Source organism: Pithys albifrons, chromosome 6 (assembly GCF_047495875.1).
Source record: "Pithys albifrons albifrons isolate INPA30051 chromosome 6, PitAlb_v1, whole genome shotgun sequence".
NCBI classification, from domain to species: Eukaryota; Metazoa; Chordata; class Aves; order Passeriformes; family Thamnophilidae; genus Pithys; species Pithys albifrons.
This window is the reverse complement of record NC_092463.1, coordinates 47108323-47126040: the sequence shown is the minus strand read 5'-3', so window position 1 is coordinate 47126040 and position 17718 is coordinate 47108323. Positions and strand designations below refer to the sequence as shown.

Below are 17718 nucleotides of genomic sequence, written 5' to 3'. Positions count from 1 at the left end.
AATAACATTTCAGCTTGAGGAAGTCAGAACTGGACCAAAATGCACCATTTTTTCTAGGTCCACGCCCTTCATCACATACTGATACACGTTTACTCTGAGAGGAGAATTTGAATTGGCTAGGGCCTAGCAAAACAAACCCACATCATACAGTGCATTCAAAAAATATTTAACAAATCTTTAAATGGCAAGACAAGCAACATAACACAGCCAGGTAAATATATTGAGAAAGTTTTTATTAGAAGATATATTTCTGCCAAAATAAATAGTTACATTTTCTTAAGCAAAACATTAGAAAATAGAAACAGGAAAGAAAAAAAAAGCATCAACAATTTAATACTGAATTTTTAAAGTGACTGTGAACACTACTTAGTGACATTGCTGTGTAAATATGTGATTTGTGTATGCTATTGCTGGTTTAGTTGCTGCTCTGACATCAGTAATTTCCACAGGATCTCCACCTGTATTGTGTGCTTAAGGGTCTTCTCAAACTCAGTGGCAGCAATGGAGTCCCAGGACACATTTAGATCAAAGAGCTGCTTTAGATGCTGTTTTCAAGAGCAAGAGAAAACCCCAGAATTAAGAGGTATTTATTTCAAAGTTACATTTCTAAGTCTTCTGTTTGGAACTAGAGGTTCCCCCACCCTGTGCAGGAGGGCTGATGTGGATCCACAGAGTGAGATGGACACAGTTAAAGGTTGTCCTAGTAGCGCTCCCTGCAGATTGGAAATGGAGAAACATCCCACTGGTGGGCAAGGGGAAGGAGGGAGACGAGAGGGGAGCAAGTTCTGCTGCACTCAGAAAGGCAGACACCACAGGGGCACAGAGGGCAGACAGGCCAGAGCCCCACTGTAAAGGCACAGGGTGTGTTTGGCACAAACAGGCTGGCTGATGTGGCAGCCAGATGAAGTGGTCCATTCTCTCATTTGATTAAAGAGGAAGACAGAAACAAAGCTTGAGAAAACTGTTGACAAGGCCCTCTGACTTCGGCAACACGCAGCCCTGCCACCCACCACATCTGCCTTGTTCAGCAGAAATGGACCTTTAAGGGAAAAACGTACAACTTCAGGTGTTTCTCCCACAACCACTTTGGCAAAAGTGAGAGCTCTTCTCTAAGAGGAAGTAGCAAATTACTAGATTAATTTTTTAAAATTAATAAAACCACGGGGGAATATACAAGCGACACCCCAGTGCTGTCAAACAGCAGATTCTCTGTTATTCTCTGGTCTGAGTGTCGCAGGTACACAGACCTCCAAGAAGCCATGAGAAAACAATTCCTAGGTGCTATATATCATGGTCAGTATTTTCTCCTATCTCTTGAAAACCAGCTTGTAACAGTATTAGCAGTAGGGCAGGCAGCAAACCAAACCCAACACACCACACAGTAATATCGGGTTACAGAGCATGCCATAGGTATGGACTGTTGTACACAAAATAACTCTACGGTGTTGTATATATTAGGGGCTGGTTAGATGCACAAGAAGTTCACCATTAGCCTTGTTAAAAGCAGCAAGTAATAACTCAGGAATGAGAAAAAAAAAAAAGAAAGATTCCTGAACACAGAGACCCTTTATGTGAAACAGTGGAAATAACAAGGGTTGGGACTCCTGCAGGAGTCCAGTGAATGCTATAAGAACAATTGGACATGGACTGCAAGATGAACTTTTGGTCCAGGAACCTGACCTCTCACTCACCACGTACTGGAGAGCAGACAGGCCCTGCCAACCACCTCCTGGGCTGCCCAGCCACTCATTTTGCTGAAGAAGGGACTGTGCTACAGATGACCCTGTTCTTGTGAACTTGGCAAGTGTAGGCAATAAACACCCCCATATCCAAACCAGAGCCTACCACAAGGTTTCCAGAGATTTGAAAAAGAGGGGGGTCTCATCTAGACAAGGCAGCACTGCATAACAAAAAGCTATTCTTCAAAAGCTGCTACAACCCTTTCTCTGCATCAGTGGAAAAGGTGGTCTTCCATACTTCCTTCATCCCTTATTATCTGTGATGAGTGAGCAGCAAGAATTTCAAGCAAATGGATGAAACTTCTCAAAAGGAAGATAAGGGTAGTTTGAGGTATTTTTGACAGACCTGCAGTTCCTTTATCAGAGCCTAAATCTATAAAGCCAACTAGCTATCACACAACAGCTGTTGTATCACTTGGGGAATACAAACAGGCAAAGAAAGGGTTAATACAGAGTGGTGCTTTCCCAGTATCCATTCACACCCTGCAAATTAGCATAGGAAAAACAGGAATTTCCTCGTGAAAGTTAGACCTTTATATTTAAAGCCAGGCTTTGATTTGTGGTTACAGTTTGAAGTGTACAAAAGTTTCTCTTGGAGAAGTTAATAAAATAAACTAAACTACAGATGAGGTGAAATACAGAACTAAACTCAGGCCTTTTACCAGGCACAGCCTCAGTCTCTTGAAATGCATGAACCAGAACCTGCAAGCCTGGGTCAGAGCACTGGAAGAAGTGGCATCAGCCCAGTTGGCACCAGACCAGTCAGTTCTGATGCAAAAGGCAAACAGAGGAGATTCGGGGGATAAGGGTGCCAAGTTTCAATTTCTTAGCACACTTTGTTGCCAAAAGTATTTTGTTTCATAGTTTAGTGGTTTACATAATGGCTCAGTGGTTTTACCAGTCCAGGAAGAAGGGATAAAAAAATAGTTGCATCACTTTCTCCACCCATATATTAACACAAAAAAAGGCAGAGTCAAAAGGGCAGCAGCTTCTAAACATCAAATTTTCCTTATGCGGCTTTGTCCCTCTCAGATGTTTTGCTTCTGGATAAAATGCCTTAATTTCTTGCCACTAAATATTTGAATGTTCTTGACAGTTGCTCTGTGTGCATTAGGGACAAGAGATAAGCATTTGGCAAACTTAAGCAGCTGTGCATGTGCCATTCCCCCAAAGGTAGGCCGAAATAGTGGAAGAAAAGGAATCCCACGCCAAACCACAAAGTTAACACCTTTTCTCAATTCCAATTTTCATCAAATTCATCCTGTTCCCACTAAGTGACAGTAGCTTGTTGCTGGTTTGCTTCCATTAGAGTTACATAGATCTAGCATTAACTTTTTTCTGCAGGCTTTAGACAATCACAAGATTGACTTGTTTTGTAATCCAATATACCTATTCTGATTTCAGAAACCTCCCAATTTTTTCTCAACCTGTAGCGACTTCTCTGTTCCCTAACTGACTTAACTATGCAAAGCTTAAGTCTAAATCTGACTGCAAGTGCAGGTCCACTTTATAAACTATACAGGCCCCCATGTTACATAGGTAGATTAAATCCTGAAAGAGCAGCAGGGTAATAGTCTAAGTCACAAGTTCATACTTGCACTGGCATCTCCTGGGCAGCTCCATTGCTTCCCAGCTTGAAATGGCCACTACAGGAAAGTCCTGATCCTTATCACAATCTCCACACAAACACCAAACCCATGCCCAGTGCACAATTCTGCTGATAGGAAACACCACCTCACCCACACTGCTCACGCAGACACGATCAAGCAGATTTGCTACTTTCTCCAACTATTAGTAGAGCTTCTGGTGTTATTTTCCCTTTCTAAATCTAAGGTGCAAAACAGAGTCTATTATAAATCACTATTCCAGGTATGGGTTATGTAATCAGCTTCAGACACACTGTCCTGCTCCTTAGCAAAGACAGAATATGTTTGCTTTGGCCAGTTGCACGCTATTTCTGCTAGGAGATGTAGGAGACACCTCATGTAGCTGAACAAGCTGCAGAAAGTGATGCTAGGAGCTGGGTCTGTGTCGTGGTGTGAAGACTTAAGCTTTAATACATGCAATCCCTGCAGGAAGCCATGTGTCACACCCTGTGAAGAACAGGGAGTTCATACTTCTACAAGGCCAGTCATAACCAGACCAGCACTGAGAATGCACTGCCTTACAAGGCACAGTCCTGTCCTGCTGCAGACTCACTAGCTCTGCTGTTTTAAGGGGCAAGACAAAGAGTAGCCAGTTCCAAGTGGGCTGCATGTGCACCAACAGTCCTCATGCCAGTTCACAGCTCCTGCTATTGCCAACTGCAGAGCTGCACCTGAGAGCCACAACATGAAACAGGCAAGTTGTGAGGCTGGTGTAGCTACAAGCCTAAATCCTTCTCACTCCAAAACTTCAACAACCAAACTTTTTAAAGCAAAAGACAGAAGCTTCAGTTTGGCAGGAGATCCATTCTGTATCACCCACCTGGAATTTTCCTTACTTGTACAGTCCCTTAAGGAGCAAAGCCCAAACACCTATCAGTGGCAGCCACTTCCCCAGCACTTGCTTTGATACTCCACCACAAGCCTCTCAAAAATAACATGCCTTGCACAATCTCACCTTCCTACAAGCATTTCACATTGCTTCAGCTGCTAAGCTGATCCTGAGATAGGCTGAGCTTTTCCAGGGCAAACCCACACTAATTCCATTCACACTGACAGGAATGGAGCCTCAAATGCAATATGTTTCCCTGGGAAAAAAAAGAATCTGTCAAAATTACTTCTTTAAATAAGTTCAATTACTTACTTAACACTCAGATTTCAAGTTGCAGCAGTTCCTTGAGGACACAAATCAAAAAGGGAGAGACCATTACAAAATGAATCAGGGAAAATACATAACTTTTCTACACTTCCACAGTTCCAGTGTAGTCTGCAGCAGGGCCAGCTCTGGCTTCCAGTGTGGATGCAGATAAGGGAGAGAGGAAAGGACATGGTTTCAGCAAAAAAAGAAACTTAAGAGGAAATTTGGAAGCCCTGAGAGAAATTGGTTTGGCAAGAGGCTACTACCTCATCTTTCAGTAGCACAAAGAGCTTAGGAATATCAGATGACTTAAGGAAAAGAACCAAGACATGCTCTGAAAAACAAAGTTAAAAGCTGCATTAACTTGAGAGCCTCGTCTACATCCTGATTATTTGGTGGTAAAAAGCCAACGGCAATTCAAAGTGCACTATTTGGGAGAGCCCACTGGGTCAGCATCAGCCTGGCCACAGGCAATGGCAAGGCCTCAACGCAAGTCTAGAGCAAGGTATCAGCCTGTGTGTGTCTTTGAACACAGAGATCCCTTGCCTGGCCCAGTGGGCAACACACGACTACAGTCAATTCCACCAGTCTCCATCCCGGGGAAACCCCCTTTGCAGCATACTCAGAAGCACAGGGCAGCCTGCTGCTGAGGGATGAGACTGGTCCCACCCTGCATCCGCTCCCCTTCCCACACACCCTCATTCCCTCACGGCAGCAGGATTAGAAGAGCGGCAGGCACTCTTTTGCACAGTCTAGAGGTGGAAGCTTGATCTGAAACCCTTCCCGAGGGAAGAGGGAGGCCTGCATGTCCACATTGATGCAAAGTAAGCCCAGCATGAGCTGGCGCTGGTACTCCTCCCACTTCATCATGACATCAGACACGGAACGGTTGCTTCTCATCCAAATGGGCAGTGCTTCACCACAAGGTGATGAGGAAGGAATTGGTAGGCTCTGGGACCCTCCAAGCTCGAGGTGATAGTAAAGCCTGAAAGGCAAATACAGGCAAAGAATCAGTACATGGGAAGGCTTGAGCAGCTCACCGACCAGAACTCCAGAGCCACAGCCCTATTTGATACTACCACTGACTGTGACTTTAGTCAGAAGTCTGTGCATGTGCCTGTTTTCCTCCTCTCAGTTATTCAGCTCTTGTGTACTAGGATCCAGTTCACAGATAGGACCCTACTATGATCTCTTCTACCTTCATTCATATAACACTCTTGCCACAGCCTCAAGCCATGGGCTATTGCAGGGCGTTCAGCTCAGAAGCACAGGCACACACACAGACCCAAAGCACTCTGCCTCAATGAAACTCTCTGTTGTTTCCTGACTACCATATGGCCTCCCCAGTCTAAACCAGGCTGAGATCTTGAGGCAGAAGAGGTCATCTGAACACAAGTACTTCTTGGACGGAACTTCTAGGGGATCCTGAGCCAGAAAATGCCACAAAGACAAGTGCCTCTGTCTTCTACAGGGAGCATGCTAAATAAGCTAGCACTCTGTTTTAATCAGACTTACATCTTCTGCCCTATTGCTAAAGCAACAGCTTCATTACAGGGTCTGTCCTGTAATGGGAAGAAGGAAGTAGACCCTGTTCTTGAGTCTATCTAACAGTTAAGGAAGCCAAGAGACCATGGACCAGATTGGCACTTCAGGTTGGGCAGCAATCCTTCTGGTAAATTTGTGCCTTGCTTGCTCTTCTCCAACAGAGTAGAACCTCTGGAATTTAAAGGCGAAAGGGAAAATGAGGACTCCTGGAGAACAGTGCTCTGAAAGAAAGCAGCCATACCTGGCTGAGAGATGGCTACCCAGTTTCTTCTTGGCTTTCTTCACAAGATAGTTGCAGATTTCAGTTATCTGCTCTCTCATCCATCTAATGTCCTCAGGGATATCTGGCAGCCATTCCAGCAACCTGTAAAGAGACAGGAGACAACAATTAGCTGGGTCACACAAAGGAACAGGATGAAAAGAACACCAGTTTTGCCTCTTCTCAATTATTTTTAGTGGCAAGTGTGTTAAGAGCCATTTATACTACCATTCATAGAATTACATGGGAGAAGCTGTGAAGGTTGACAACAGCCCAGAAACTTTTTCTTTACATTTCCTGTCTGCACTTTCCATATTTTCCATCCATTTTCAGATTTGAAAAGTGTTTTTCTCTAAGGAGATAGTTTGTGAAACTTTTCATAGGATATACTTCATAGTTAGAAAAAGCCTGACAAACCTGTCTTCCCATCTGTGTAAATACAGAGCTGGAAATGGTTGGGACTACTCTACCCCTCACTCCAGAGGGAAACAACCTCTTGTGCAGTTCCTAATTTTATTCCTGCACCCCAGAAGTCTTTCTCAAGGCTCAATAAAGCACCAACATTTTCTAGTGTGTTCTAGCACACAGCCATCTTCCTTCGAGCTGGAATTACTGGCTGTAACTAAATGACAAAGGAAGATAGGAAAAGTTTTAGGTTCTTGTTTTTTTTCTGGTTTATTTTTTTTTATTTTCATGTCTGGTAATTGTCAGGAACTCCTTTCCCCAGGAACTCTGGCACTGCAGAACTAGAGAGCATCCCACTCTTTGTCCATTCATGTTCCAGCAGCTACATCAAACACCTCTCTGCACTGGGAAGAGTCCCACTGAGGGACCAGTCAAAGGCTTACCTGACAGTGAAGGAAACTGCAGACTCCAGAGGCAGCATATAGGGCACCATCATCGCTGTGGCCACACGTATAGGCAGCATGTTGGTGAGGCCAGTCAAGAAACTTCTTCTTTCCGCACAAGCCTCCAGAAGAGCTGAAGGCAGAGGAAAACATGGCTGAATCCCCCCAATAGGTCTACCTCTTTCCTTGTCATACACCAGACGTTACCCATCCTGAGGTCTCCCCTCTCCACCTTCCACATCTTAAGGAGGTATTGCTCAGGTTAGTAATTCCCTGAGCATAGCTGAGAACAACAGCTGTTAGCTTTATCAGACTCCAAAGGAGCAAGCAATAAGATCCCCTCCTCTTCTTACTGTGCAGAACACTGTCGACTGAGTCAACTTCTCCCAATCCAGCCCCCACAGGGTAAACTATGACTTAATCTAAAAGACCCCTAACTCCATCTAACCATCAGCAGGTGCTGATTCAATTCCTGGGTATGGCCAAGCCCAGCCACAAGCAATAACCGCATGTTCCTGTAACCCTCTGAAGCAGACCAGGCAGCACAGGAATCTGTGATCTCTCCCTTTGAATTATACCTTGGTTCAGTCTGGGAGGCAAGTGTTCGAAGATGTGCTCTTCGACAACAGCAAGGGCAGTATTGTCCTCTGGTTGGTCCTCAGCTTCTGTTTCTTCCTCTTTCTTCTCACCTGGGGGAGCTTCTATGGCAAGGAGAGGACGTGCAGGCCTTGGAGGATGAAGGAGACCTGAGAACAGAAGTCATACCTTAAGAATTATACAAACCAGCTGTTTTGCCTTGCCTAGCTTTTAGAGTATTAGTCCTCACTTCATCTGAACTCCTGAGATCAACGATATACCCAGCCTCTTCAGCTTACATCTGCTGTAATGCTTACCATGAGTTACAAAGCTTGCTGGTTTAAGATAATTCTTTTTCCTCACCAGAAATTGTCATGTTTTCCCTTTAAGTTCTGCAGGGTGCTGTTTGGCAGAGTTTTGTTGCTCGAATCTGCCAGTCACCAATCTTGCAGACAAGATTTTCCTCCTGCGGTGCAATTCACACACACAGCTCCATGACCACTGTTACCCCAGTTATCCCGGTTTGCATCATGGAGCGGACAGAGCCTGATCCACTGTCTACGGACGAGAGGTGGCAGCAGGCACACACCCACCGCTAGGCCAGCTGGAGGCTAGAGCCCAGGGCTGGCACAGAGACACAGCAGCGCCCGCCCAAGTGCCAGCTCCGAGGGCAGCATTACACACACCCCAGCTGCATGCGGAAAGAAGCAGGATACCTACAGGGTGTCCAAATGGCACTGGTGCCCAAAAACTGTGCTGACAAAGGTGATGGCTCTCCCTCTGTTTCTTGAAGAGCTAAAATAGACTTATTAATGAAAATTCCATATCCCAGTATCTGAGACACAGTTCATTTCTGCACCTCCACCTCTCGTATGCACCACCGACTACCCTGAAAGCCAAAGCACCAAGCCTGGCACAGAACAGGCAAGCCAGTGCACCCTACAAACACACAGTGTCTTACCATTCTTCTTCAGGAAGTGCAGTGCATCACGGTAGCCCTGCTTGCACATGTCCCGCAGCACCTGTGGGCAGAAGAAGGAAAGTCTAAGCCATTAGAAAATTGGCTGAGCAGAGAAAACAACCAGATCAATCCTGGCTTTAGAAAAAATCTCCCGATTTCTGAGCTATCCCAAGAACAAGTCTTATTCTTGCCAGCTCTTCCCAGGCTTTGAGCAGGAATGGGAGGTGTAACATGAATACATTGCATATGGGAATCACAAGATAATTTAGACTGGAAGGGACACCTGGAATCCTTCCTAAATGTGGGCTTAAGAGTTGCGGCCACCACAATTCCCCATCTAGAGATGCTGCTGCTGTGGGCAGCCTTCAGCCAGTCACTCTGAAAAGCAGCCCAGAACACCTCCCGGCAGATGCCAGGAAAGGCCACTGTATTTGCAGATCAAGCCAGCTAAGACCAGAGAGGGGACAGGAACAAACTTGCTCAGTTATTCAGCATGCTCATTATGCCCACGTGTCAGGGCATTTGCATTTCCTCAGAAGTGCAAAGCTGTTTGCAGTGCCACCTGCTCCACTAGCACTTTTCAGGAGACAGGCACTGTCTTCATGCTGGCGGCTTCATCCTGACCTTAAAACATTCTCAGGTGCACATTGGTTGTGATGGCTGCTACATCTTTTTCTAAAGTGAACCTAATTTCTTGCCAGCTCTATTCTAAAGAGAGCAACATGTGTGTACTTCCCAAGCAACTGCTTGCAATTCCAAATGTTCTAGTAGCAAATTCCAGATGTTCCAGTAGCAAAAGAAAACCAATCCATCTACATGACCTTGTGCAGATGCTCAAGGTTTGCCAAGTCACTGGGCTGATAATGTCAAAATTAAAAACCAGGCAAGCAGGAGGTACAAAACTAACAATACTTAAATCTTCTTCTGCTAAAGTGCACAGTATAGCCAGTGCCTATGTACTGTCCCCAAGTTCGGGTGTATCCAAGAAACTCACCTGTGGCTCTGGAGGAAACAAGGCCTTTGAGAGGCGGTAGAGGTTGCGAAGGTTGAACTGGATGCTTGTATTGGTGACTCTCAGCTCATGCATATTTGTGGAACTGTCCCGTGGACAGATATCACTCTCTCCTGAGAATGGAGACACCGTGATTGTGTTCTTCAGCTCATATTGTGGCAAGTTGTCAGAAATCCCTCCATCAACGTATCTCTGAAATCAAGACAAATGTAGCAATCTTCATTCTCCTAAATGATCAAGCAGCTTTTTTACTCTGTGTCCCTCTTCCTATTTGTGTCAACAACTTGGAAAGAGTATGGAGTACATCCACCAGCACTGGAGGAGTCAAAACTAGTGATAGCACAGCTGTGTGCCTATAATCTCCTTTTGCTCTGTGCTTTTCTTCCTATGGTTGTGTGTTGCTCACAAGTGTTCAGTAAGAAAGAATATTCACTTGTGTGACTGCTGACTTACATCTCTCTTATGGGGTTTGACTGCTGTTCAATTAAATAATAATACACACCAACAACCACCTGCAGTGCAAATTAGCACTGATGTAAGCTGTCACACTGTGACATTGTGCCATTTTTCACTTGTGTTTAAAATGAATAAGCTCAGCCACAAGCTCCCACTGGCAGAAGGCTTTTTACCCAAGAGTAAAAACAGCCGATTTGTTGCTAGCAGGCTTACAAAGCAGCAATCCCAACACTTGTATACAGACTGGGAATCAACTTGCTGTGCTACGATAACAGAGCACATGGGACTCGGGTTTCGCTCTTAACAGGCACCCTCTTATCAGAGAATGTTCTGTACTTATATACCATAAACACATTTGCGTTACCCTTGCAGGAAGGGCAACCCCAGCAGCATGTTCTCAGAATATTCCTTGGAACCTATAATTGCACAAGGAGCTGAGCAAGTCGATCCCTATCACAGGACTTTAGCAGAGTAAGCAACACACAAAAGCTAAAAGCAAAGGGATGTTGGTCAAACCAAAAGAGCAGGAAGTCAGAAACCTTTGCAGAGCAACAACTCCAGCTCTTGCGAATCTCACTTACAGAAGAGTCCTGCCAGTTTTCTATCAGGGTTGATCCTGCCATTTGCTGCCTGGATTCTTTCCCTTTGGGCAGGTTCAGACACAAACCATCAAACAAGGGCTACACAGCCCCATAGGTAGGAGCTGTAATATCTTTTATCTGTCTGATGGGTGATGGGCTGAGTTAGTACAATTTAAACCCAGGCAGAGCATGGAAATGCTGATTAGAAGAGGTGGTGCTCCATTCTGCATCCCGCTTCCTGTTGTCTTGTGCAGACTGACCACCAACAGCACACAACTGCACAACGCCAGGGAAAACACCAGATGTGTTGCCTGGAGGGTGCTTTGCAATTTGTTCTCTCTTGCTTGGGATGGCAGACAAGACAGAGAACTCTCCAAGCAGCTTATCTGAGGCTGGCAAACAGTTTACATGCTCTTAGGCTGAAAGTAATGAAAATTCAGCTATAGGAATCCAGCCCCCATTGAGGCAACAGGGTCAGGATGGACTGCACAGCAGGTTTCTTGGGAAGCAAACTAAACCTCAGGGCTACCTCTGCATATAGCCTACCAGTGCAAGGGAGATAGCTTGTGATTACAGTCGTAGGCTACAGCAGCACAAACTCATAGCACAGGGCATTTAATCCTCATGTCAGGCCTTGGTCACCAAATACAGTATCAAGACGGACATACTTAGAGTCTCCTACACCACTTGGATTTGGACAGTGAAGAAAGTGGAAGGACAGGGTAGCTTAAACCCAAGAATGATTACACTCTCTCAGAAACAGGAATGCTTACAGGATGCTTTCTAGACAACAGAGGTACCAACAATCAATTGAACTCTCTTCCTCCCTCTAAAGTGGGCATCAGTGTTCCGTAAGCCAAAAGCAACCACAGCAAACTGTCATTGTCACCCTCTCCCCAAAGCTGCTCCACTGAAAGCCAGACTAGGCACAGCTAGAGCTGGATATGTACGCTTGGCTGACTCCCTCTGCAGGATGAGATCACAATAAGCTGAGTGAGAAGAGGACAGAGAAAAGCAGGCAGCATCCCACTTCGTTTCAACAAAAAGGAGATAAGTGTTTTGGCCACTTGTGCAACACTGGTTTTGCACTAAGGATGCAGAAAGTCATGTTTCCCTGAGGGTGGCAGCATAAGTGCACAGACGCCATTAGAAAAAAGGCTCAACTACAATAAAGCTGTCAGGCAAAGCCTTCTCTCTCCACAGAAATCCAGGAGTACACGTGCACACCCTACTCTTTGGTCCACCACTTTCCATGCAATGCTGATTACCATTGCTTAGTAAAGTTCAGCTGACACTTCTTTTGATTTGCCTGAAACTCCAGTAACCCAAGCCTAACCATTCTCCAGCCTCCCTCAAAGCCCCAAACACCACAGAGCCACAGGCTGGAACCACCAGCTATCTGCAGGCATGAGCAGCGGCTTCAGGGGATGGACTGGGGTGCCCACTTTCATTCCCTTATCATGTCTGCCCATGCACTGGGCCCTTCACTCACGCGATCTGACAACCGGTTTTGTGACCCCTGTTAAGGGTTCTCACCCACATGCTGCAGACAGTTCATAGCTTCAGCATCTGTTGACGAGCCAGTTACTGACCCTTCCATTCCTCTGTATGTAAGAATTTTTTTTTTCCTTCCCCCACCCACCCCCATCTATCATCCACTCCATGGGGCTACCAGACCTCAGAGAAGTGAACACTGGAAAACAATTAGGAAGAAGGCAGTATATGAATTTGGTACCTTGCACACATTAAATCACCTTGAAAACTGGTCCTTATGCCAGGCCTGTCAGCTTATCCTGTCACAAATACAGTCACCACACACATGGTAGGAACCATGTGGTCATGTTTCAAAACCATTTCCCAAGCTCATGCTCAATCCCATTTAACCTTTTCCCTCATCAGCAACCCCCCTTCAGAGCCATGCTGTTCTGGGGAAGAGGTAGGAATTAATTTCCTCATCTCATATTCCCTCCCCACCTTTTCCCATGAGAAGTCATTCCTCAGTGTGCCAGGGCAGCTGCACAGTCCAAAAACCCCGAAGTTGTAAACTGTTTTGGAATTCTGAGATTTTGCCTGATCCATACTGATCTCAACTAGTCTCAAAGAGATGTAAGGCAAGAGCCACTGCTATGCTTCCACCAGTTGTATGGAAAAAGCCCTGCCTGCAGTTGCTGAGCAAATACCAAACCGTTACTGATTCTGTCCCTTCTCTGAAGGGCTGGACATTGGACATCTCTTCCAGGTCATTTCCCTGCCCAGCATGTTTGCTCAAGACAAAAGCAGCCAAGTTGTGTATTACACAGGAACAAAACCGACCTCAGTCTTAGGACACAGGCAGCAATGGAAGCAGATTTGATGCTGTGCTCTGACAGACAGAGGCTTTTTGGTCAGGCCAGTTAGGGGAAACCAGGGCACACATACCTTAATAGCAGTTCTTCTCCCTCTCCTTTTGACTATTTTGTTTGTGAAACAGCTGCCTTTTAACTTGTGCATTAAACCATGTCGCACAAGGGAGTCCAAGCTCAATCAAAGCCCTTAAAGCATGACTGTAATATTCAGAAATGCTCCAGCTCTGCACATGTTTTCATTTCTAACATGCAAATGCAGAGGGAGAAATTGCTCTTGGACAGGATTTAAAGAAAGCTCTGTCAGACAGCAGAACGTTATTCACAGAGAAAGAACAGGAAGAACTCCATAGAAAAGAGAGTTGGTATTCACACCACTAGTTGAAACCCCACAGAAAGTGGCAGGGACATGGGAGAGGGACTACACTCATGACTTCTATCCTGGGCCCAAGTTCTTTCCACATGCAGGTGGTTGCAGCCTCAGTGATGGAGAACATTGTACCATGCAGCCAGGAGAACCATTTGCTAAGTCAGCCAGCCCTCACCCAGACTGCTCCATATTACTATCCTGTTAAATCCACAAGTCTTCAGACATTTATAGCCAACTGTGAGCAGCAGTGGAAAGAAACTTCCACTGTTATAAATTGTTTATTTGGGAATTTCTCATGTCTCTTCATGCTACATGCTGCCAGTGACAAGCAATAAGATTGCAAAACTGACTATCAGCAATTCTGCCTTCTTACTCATTAGTATGTGATTTAATGAAGGACCATCTTAAGAGTCTTACTTACCACTCCACGCAAGGTTGGAGGTATCAGCCCACAGTAGACAGGGATAAAGGTGCTGCAGACACAGGCCTGAGGGAGAAAGAGATCCAGAATATAAGAAAAAAGCCCACTGAAACTATTTCTCTTCTCAGAATATCACACTGGCATGTGCTGATGTTGCCTAAAATCGAGGAAAAAAACTTCTGAGACAATATTAGTATAGGTGAAGTAGAGAGCAGTTCCTTAATGAAAGCTTTCAGGTACACAAAGTATATAGGTATGCAACCTGTATAGGGTTCTTACAAATTTGTAACACTACTTAATTATCCTATCTAATGGCTACATCCAACCCAAGACCGTTTTGCCCCTGGTACCACCCTCAGCACTGCCCCGTTGGAGCACCTCCAAGGGTTCTGAGCCTTCTGTCTTTTTTTGACTACGGTATGTCTTGTTACTCCAGTCCAGGTGCAAGTGTCCCAAACAAGATGTCCTTGCTGCAATCTTGGCTGTTGAGAAGACCATTAAACAGAAATTCAGGAATGTGGCACAAACTGTGAAAAACTATTAGCAACTGTTAGCTGCTACCTCAAGTGTGAGAAACTATACAGCTATATAAAGATCTACAAATATATAGAAGTCCTATGGCATTATTCCCTCCTTAGGGACTTGACAAAAATTCTACTTGTCTAGTCTTTACTACTTATACTGACAGCTATACTCCAATACTAAGGACATTTGGAGATAAAGGCATTTCTGTCTAGCTCTCTGCAGAAAGTTTCCATTCACCTGGATCAGTTCCTCCTTGGAATTGAAGTCTGACAGTATCACATTTTCTCCATCAGAGACCCGTGTCAGGGAAATACCCAAACGTCCTGCTGCGACCTCATGCCCATTCTCTGGCACCGTCTTGGACAGACAGATCCGAATGGTCTTCACCAGGTTGAAAGAGGGGTGGAGTGGGCCCAAGAACCTCTTCCGGGCTTCTTTTGATACCCGAATAATGCTGGCGCCAGCCTCACCTGCAACAAGAGGAAGACAAATGCCCCATGAAATCCTAGCAAAACCCATCATCTTCTTCACAAAACTGGGCACAGAAAAGCCTAATTCCCAGCATTACTCAGAGGTTTCTCCCCCGTGGCTGAAATACAGCTCAAAACAAGAGGCTGTTACAGAAGGCATGGAATTTTGCTGTCCTGGCCCTCAAGCTCCCCCATCACAAAGAGCTACCCATCTCTCATGTATGTTTTGCAAAGTCAGGGAAGATGACCAGTGTCAGGCTAAGGCCTCACACCTTTTCTTGGATCCTGTTTCACTGACCAGACTAAGAAAGAAGACAAGGCAAGTACTTTAATAGCTTTGAGCTTATGGCTAAATCCACTTTAAAACATTTCACTAAAACCTTTCCAGCAATTACCTTTTTCCTGACAGGGAAAAAACAGTAATCATCAAAGGTAAGCAAAAGTGCCAGTAAACAGGAATGTTGGTCCTTTCCAGCTAAGTGATCCCAATTCTGCTATGAATGTCAGACACATTTCAGAGGAGCAAGATGGACTAAAGCTCCATTAGGAATGTTAGGGAATCAATGACTTAGTGCTTCCTGCAGAGCCTTTGGTGTCCCATCTCTTCCGCATCCAGTTCCACAGCACTAAAATAGGCCCTTATAGAAGCAGGACTCACAAAGGCACGCTTGCTTTACCCTTTGACACAGTGACAAACACAACACAGAAGGGAAGGCATCTGCTAAGCCCATTATCTCATGGTCACTAGGAGCCCGATCTGGCAAGTGCATCAGAGCTCTCCAGTGGGAAAGAAGGGATGGGACGAAACAAAAATATCAGCCTAAGCCAAACCCTCAACATCCAGCATGTTGCCCTTTGCACACAGTAACTGCTACTGCCATATACATCTCCTAGTCAAAGTGAGGTACAACATTTCCTTTAAGTATCAGCTAATCACTGCCCTGGACGGAGTGACGGGAATATACATGTGAGAAGAATGTGAGGGGAAGAATTAAAAAAACCAGGAGAAACAAGAGATGTTTTCACAAACAAAGACTTCTCTCCAATCAAACTGAAGGTCAGTTCCTGGAGAAAGATGAAAGACTATCAATTCAAGCCAACTGGAAGTCCCTCCATTTTGCTCTCCCACCCAGTCTTCCAATTGGAGAAAGGAGGCAGCAAAATGAAAGAACTCAAGTTAGACCCAGGTTAATAAATACAATGGAGATAAGAGCAACACCCTCAATGCTGTGTTGACATATCCTACTCTTTTGCAATACACGTGTGCCAGCAACATGTTTTCCATCAGTGCAGCCTGGCAACGTGATTCTGTGCTTAGGAAACTCATCAACACTAGTAGCTAAATTATGCAGAGAACTGGACCCTTGAACATGACCAAAGACTCCTTGAGGTCAGGAGTTTTAGGCACTGTGAGGCAGCAACTTAGAAGAAAAGACAAAGTTCCCCCCTTTAAAGCAATATTTAGCACTGTAATCCCGGTCTTCTGTCCTAGAGCAGTGTTTATCAGCCTAATTCTGATCTTACTTACTCAATTAGCAGTAAGCCATTGAGCCCAGTCTGTTCCAGATAGTAGCCACATGATTCGACATTCTTCCCAACATGAAGGAAGTCAGCCTCACAGAAATTACACTTTATAAGCACCATGAGATTAGCAGTCATAATGCTCCCTAAGACACCTTTCACATCTGACAAGGGGAGAAAAGACACAGAAAGAAACTTCAAAAGAACCAAAACTCGAACAAATCCCAGCCCAGCACCTTGGCCACACAACCCCAGGAAACTCCTCTGCATGAGTGCATTGCAGGGAATTGCTGGCTTAGCTGAAAAACGCAGTGGGAGGGTGGGTGTTGAGGTGCAGCTGACAGGAGACACCCTGTATGCAAAGGCCATGCTGGGAGGAGTGTGTGCCTGGAGGAGTGCCACCCAAGAGATGGTGCTTAGAGAAGGATCCTTTCAGGCTTGGCATCTCCATGTGCTGAAAGACTTGATAGCAATACTGAAAACAACTGCAATTAAATTAAGCTTATGACTGTTTGGGCAAAAATGTGAGCTGGAAAGTTTTTTTAAGAAAAACAAAAGAGCAAAGTTCCAGCTATGCCAGAAAACAGTTTGTCTCAGCTTTCGAGGGGAGGGTTCAGCTGAGCTGCCTGCTCTATCATCACTTCATACCCAAGAGAACAAAGTAAGAATTATTGCTAATTAGCAATTTCATTCTTTGAATACTTTCCGGGTGTTTGTTGTTTTGGGTTCCTTTTATACACATGTTCATACATGCATACCCACAGCAGCTTTGAGGTAGTTCTGTCTAGACATCTGTAGTTCTGTTGGACCTGCTGGCTCCCTTGCACCAAAGCGGAGCATGGAATGGCTCTGTGGGAAGAGATGGGCACAGGGTGACCTGCAGCACCACCAGCTTTCCTGGAAACAAGGATAGCTGAGGGTTCAGCCAAAGAAGACAGGTTTACATAGCTAGATCCATGACAGATGACAAGCCCTCTTGGAAATATATTTGGGAGGAGAGAGAAGAGGTGACAGTGTTTTGATTCCATAACTACTATTCCAGGAAAACCAGCTCAAATTCTGTTTGCAGTCTGTCAGAGGGAGCAGCTGAATGAGAGGTGGTCAAGAGAAACAGTTCCTGCAACACTCATCCACAAGCTGTGAATTATTACTACGACTAGTTCAGTGCCAATTCCAGTCCACAGAAAAGCTTCCCATGGTTTTTGATGAATCTGGTGATTCAGGACATAGGGAAAAAGCTAAATTTATATTTCCTTATTGAAGTACACACCAAGGGGCAGAGGAAATCCCACAATAGTTGGCAGTGCTTGC

At 45.1% G+C, this 17718-nt stretch overlaps 1 protein-coding gene across 1 annotated transcript in view; it reads right to left on the bottom strand.

The window, feature by feature from the left end:
- Positions 1-216: 216 nt before the first annotated feature.
- Positions 217-17718, bottom strand: part of PNPLA2 (patatin like domain 2, triacylglycerol lipase) — a 30541-nt gene continuing 13039 nt past the window's right edge. Inside the window, exons 2-9 of the mRNA XM_071558745.1 lie at positions 14654-14886; positions 13892-13957; positions 9704-9913; positions 8710-8770; positions 7751-7918; positions 7173-7305; positions 6307-6429; positions 217-5505 (exon numbers count right to left, since the gene is read on the bottom strand). Of these exons, the coding sequence (XP_071414846.1) occupies positions 5241-5505; positions 6307-6429; positions 7173-7305; positions 7751-7918; positions 8710-8770; positions 9704-9913; positions 13892-13957; positions 14654-14886 (1259 nt within the window). The 3' untranslated portion in view covers positions 217-5240. The remainder of the gene's footprint in view (positions 5506-6306; positions 6430-7172; positions 7306-7750; positions 7919-8709; positions 8771-9703; positions 9914-13891; positions 13958-14653; positions 14887-17718) is intronic.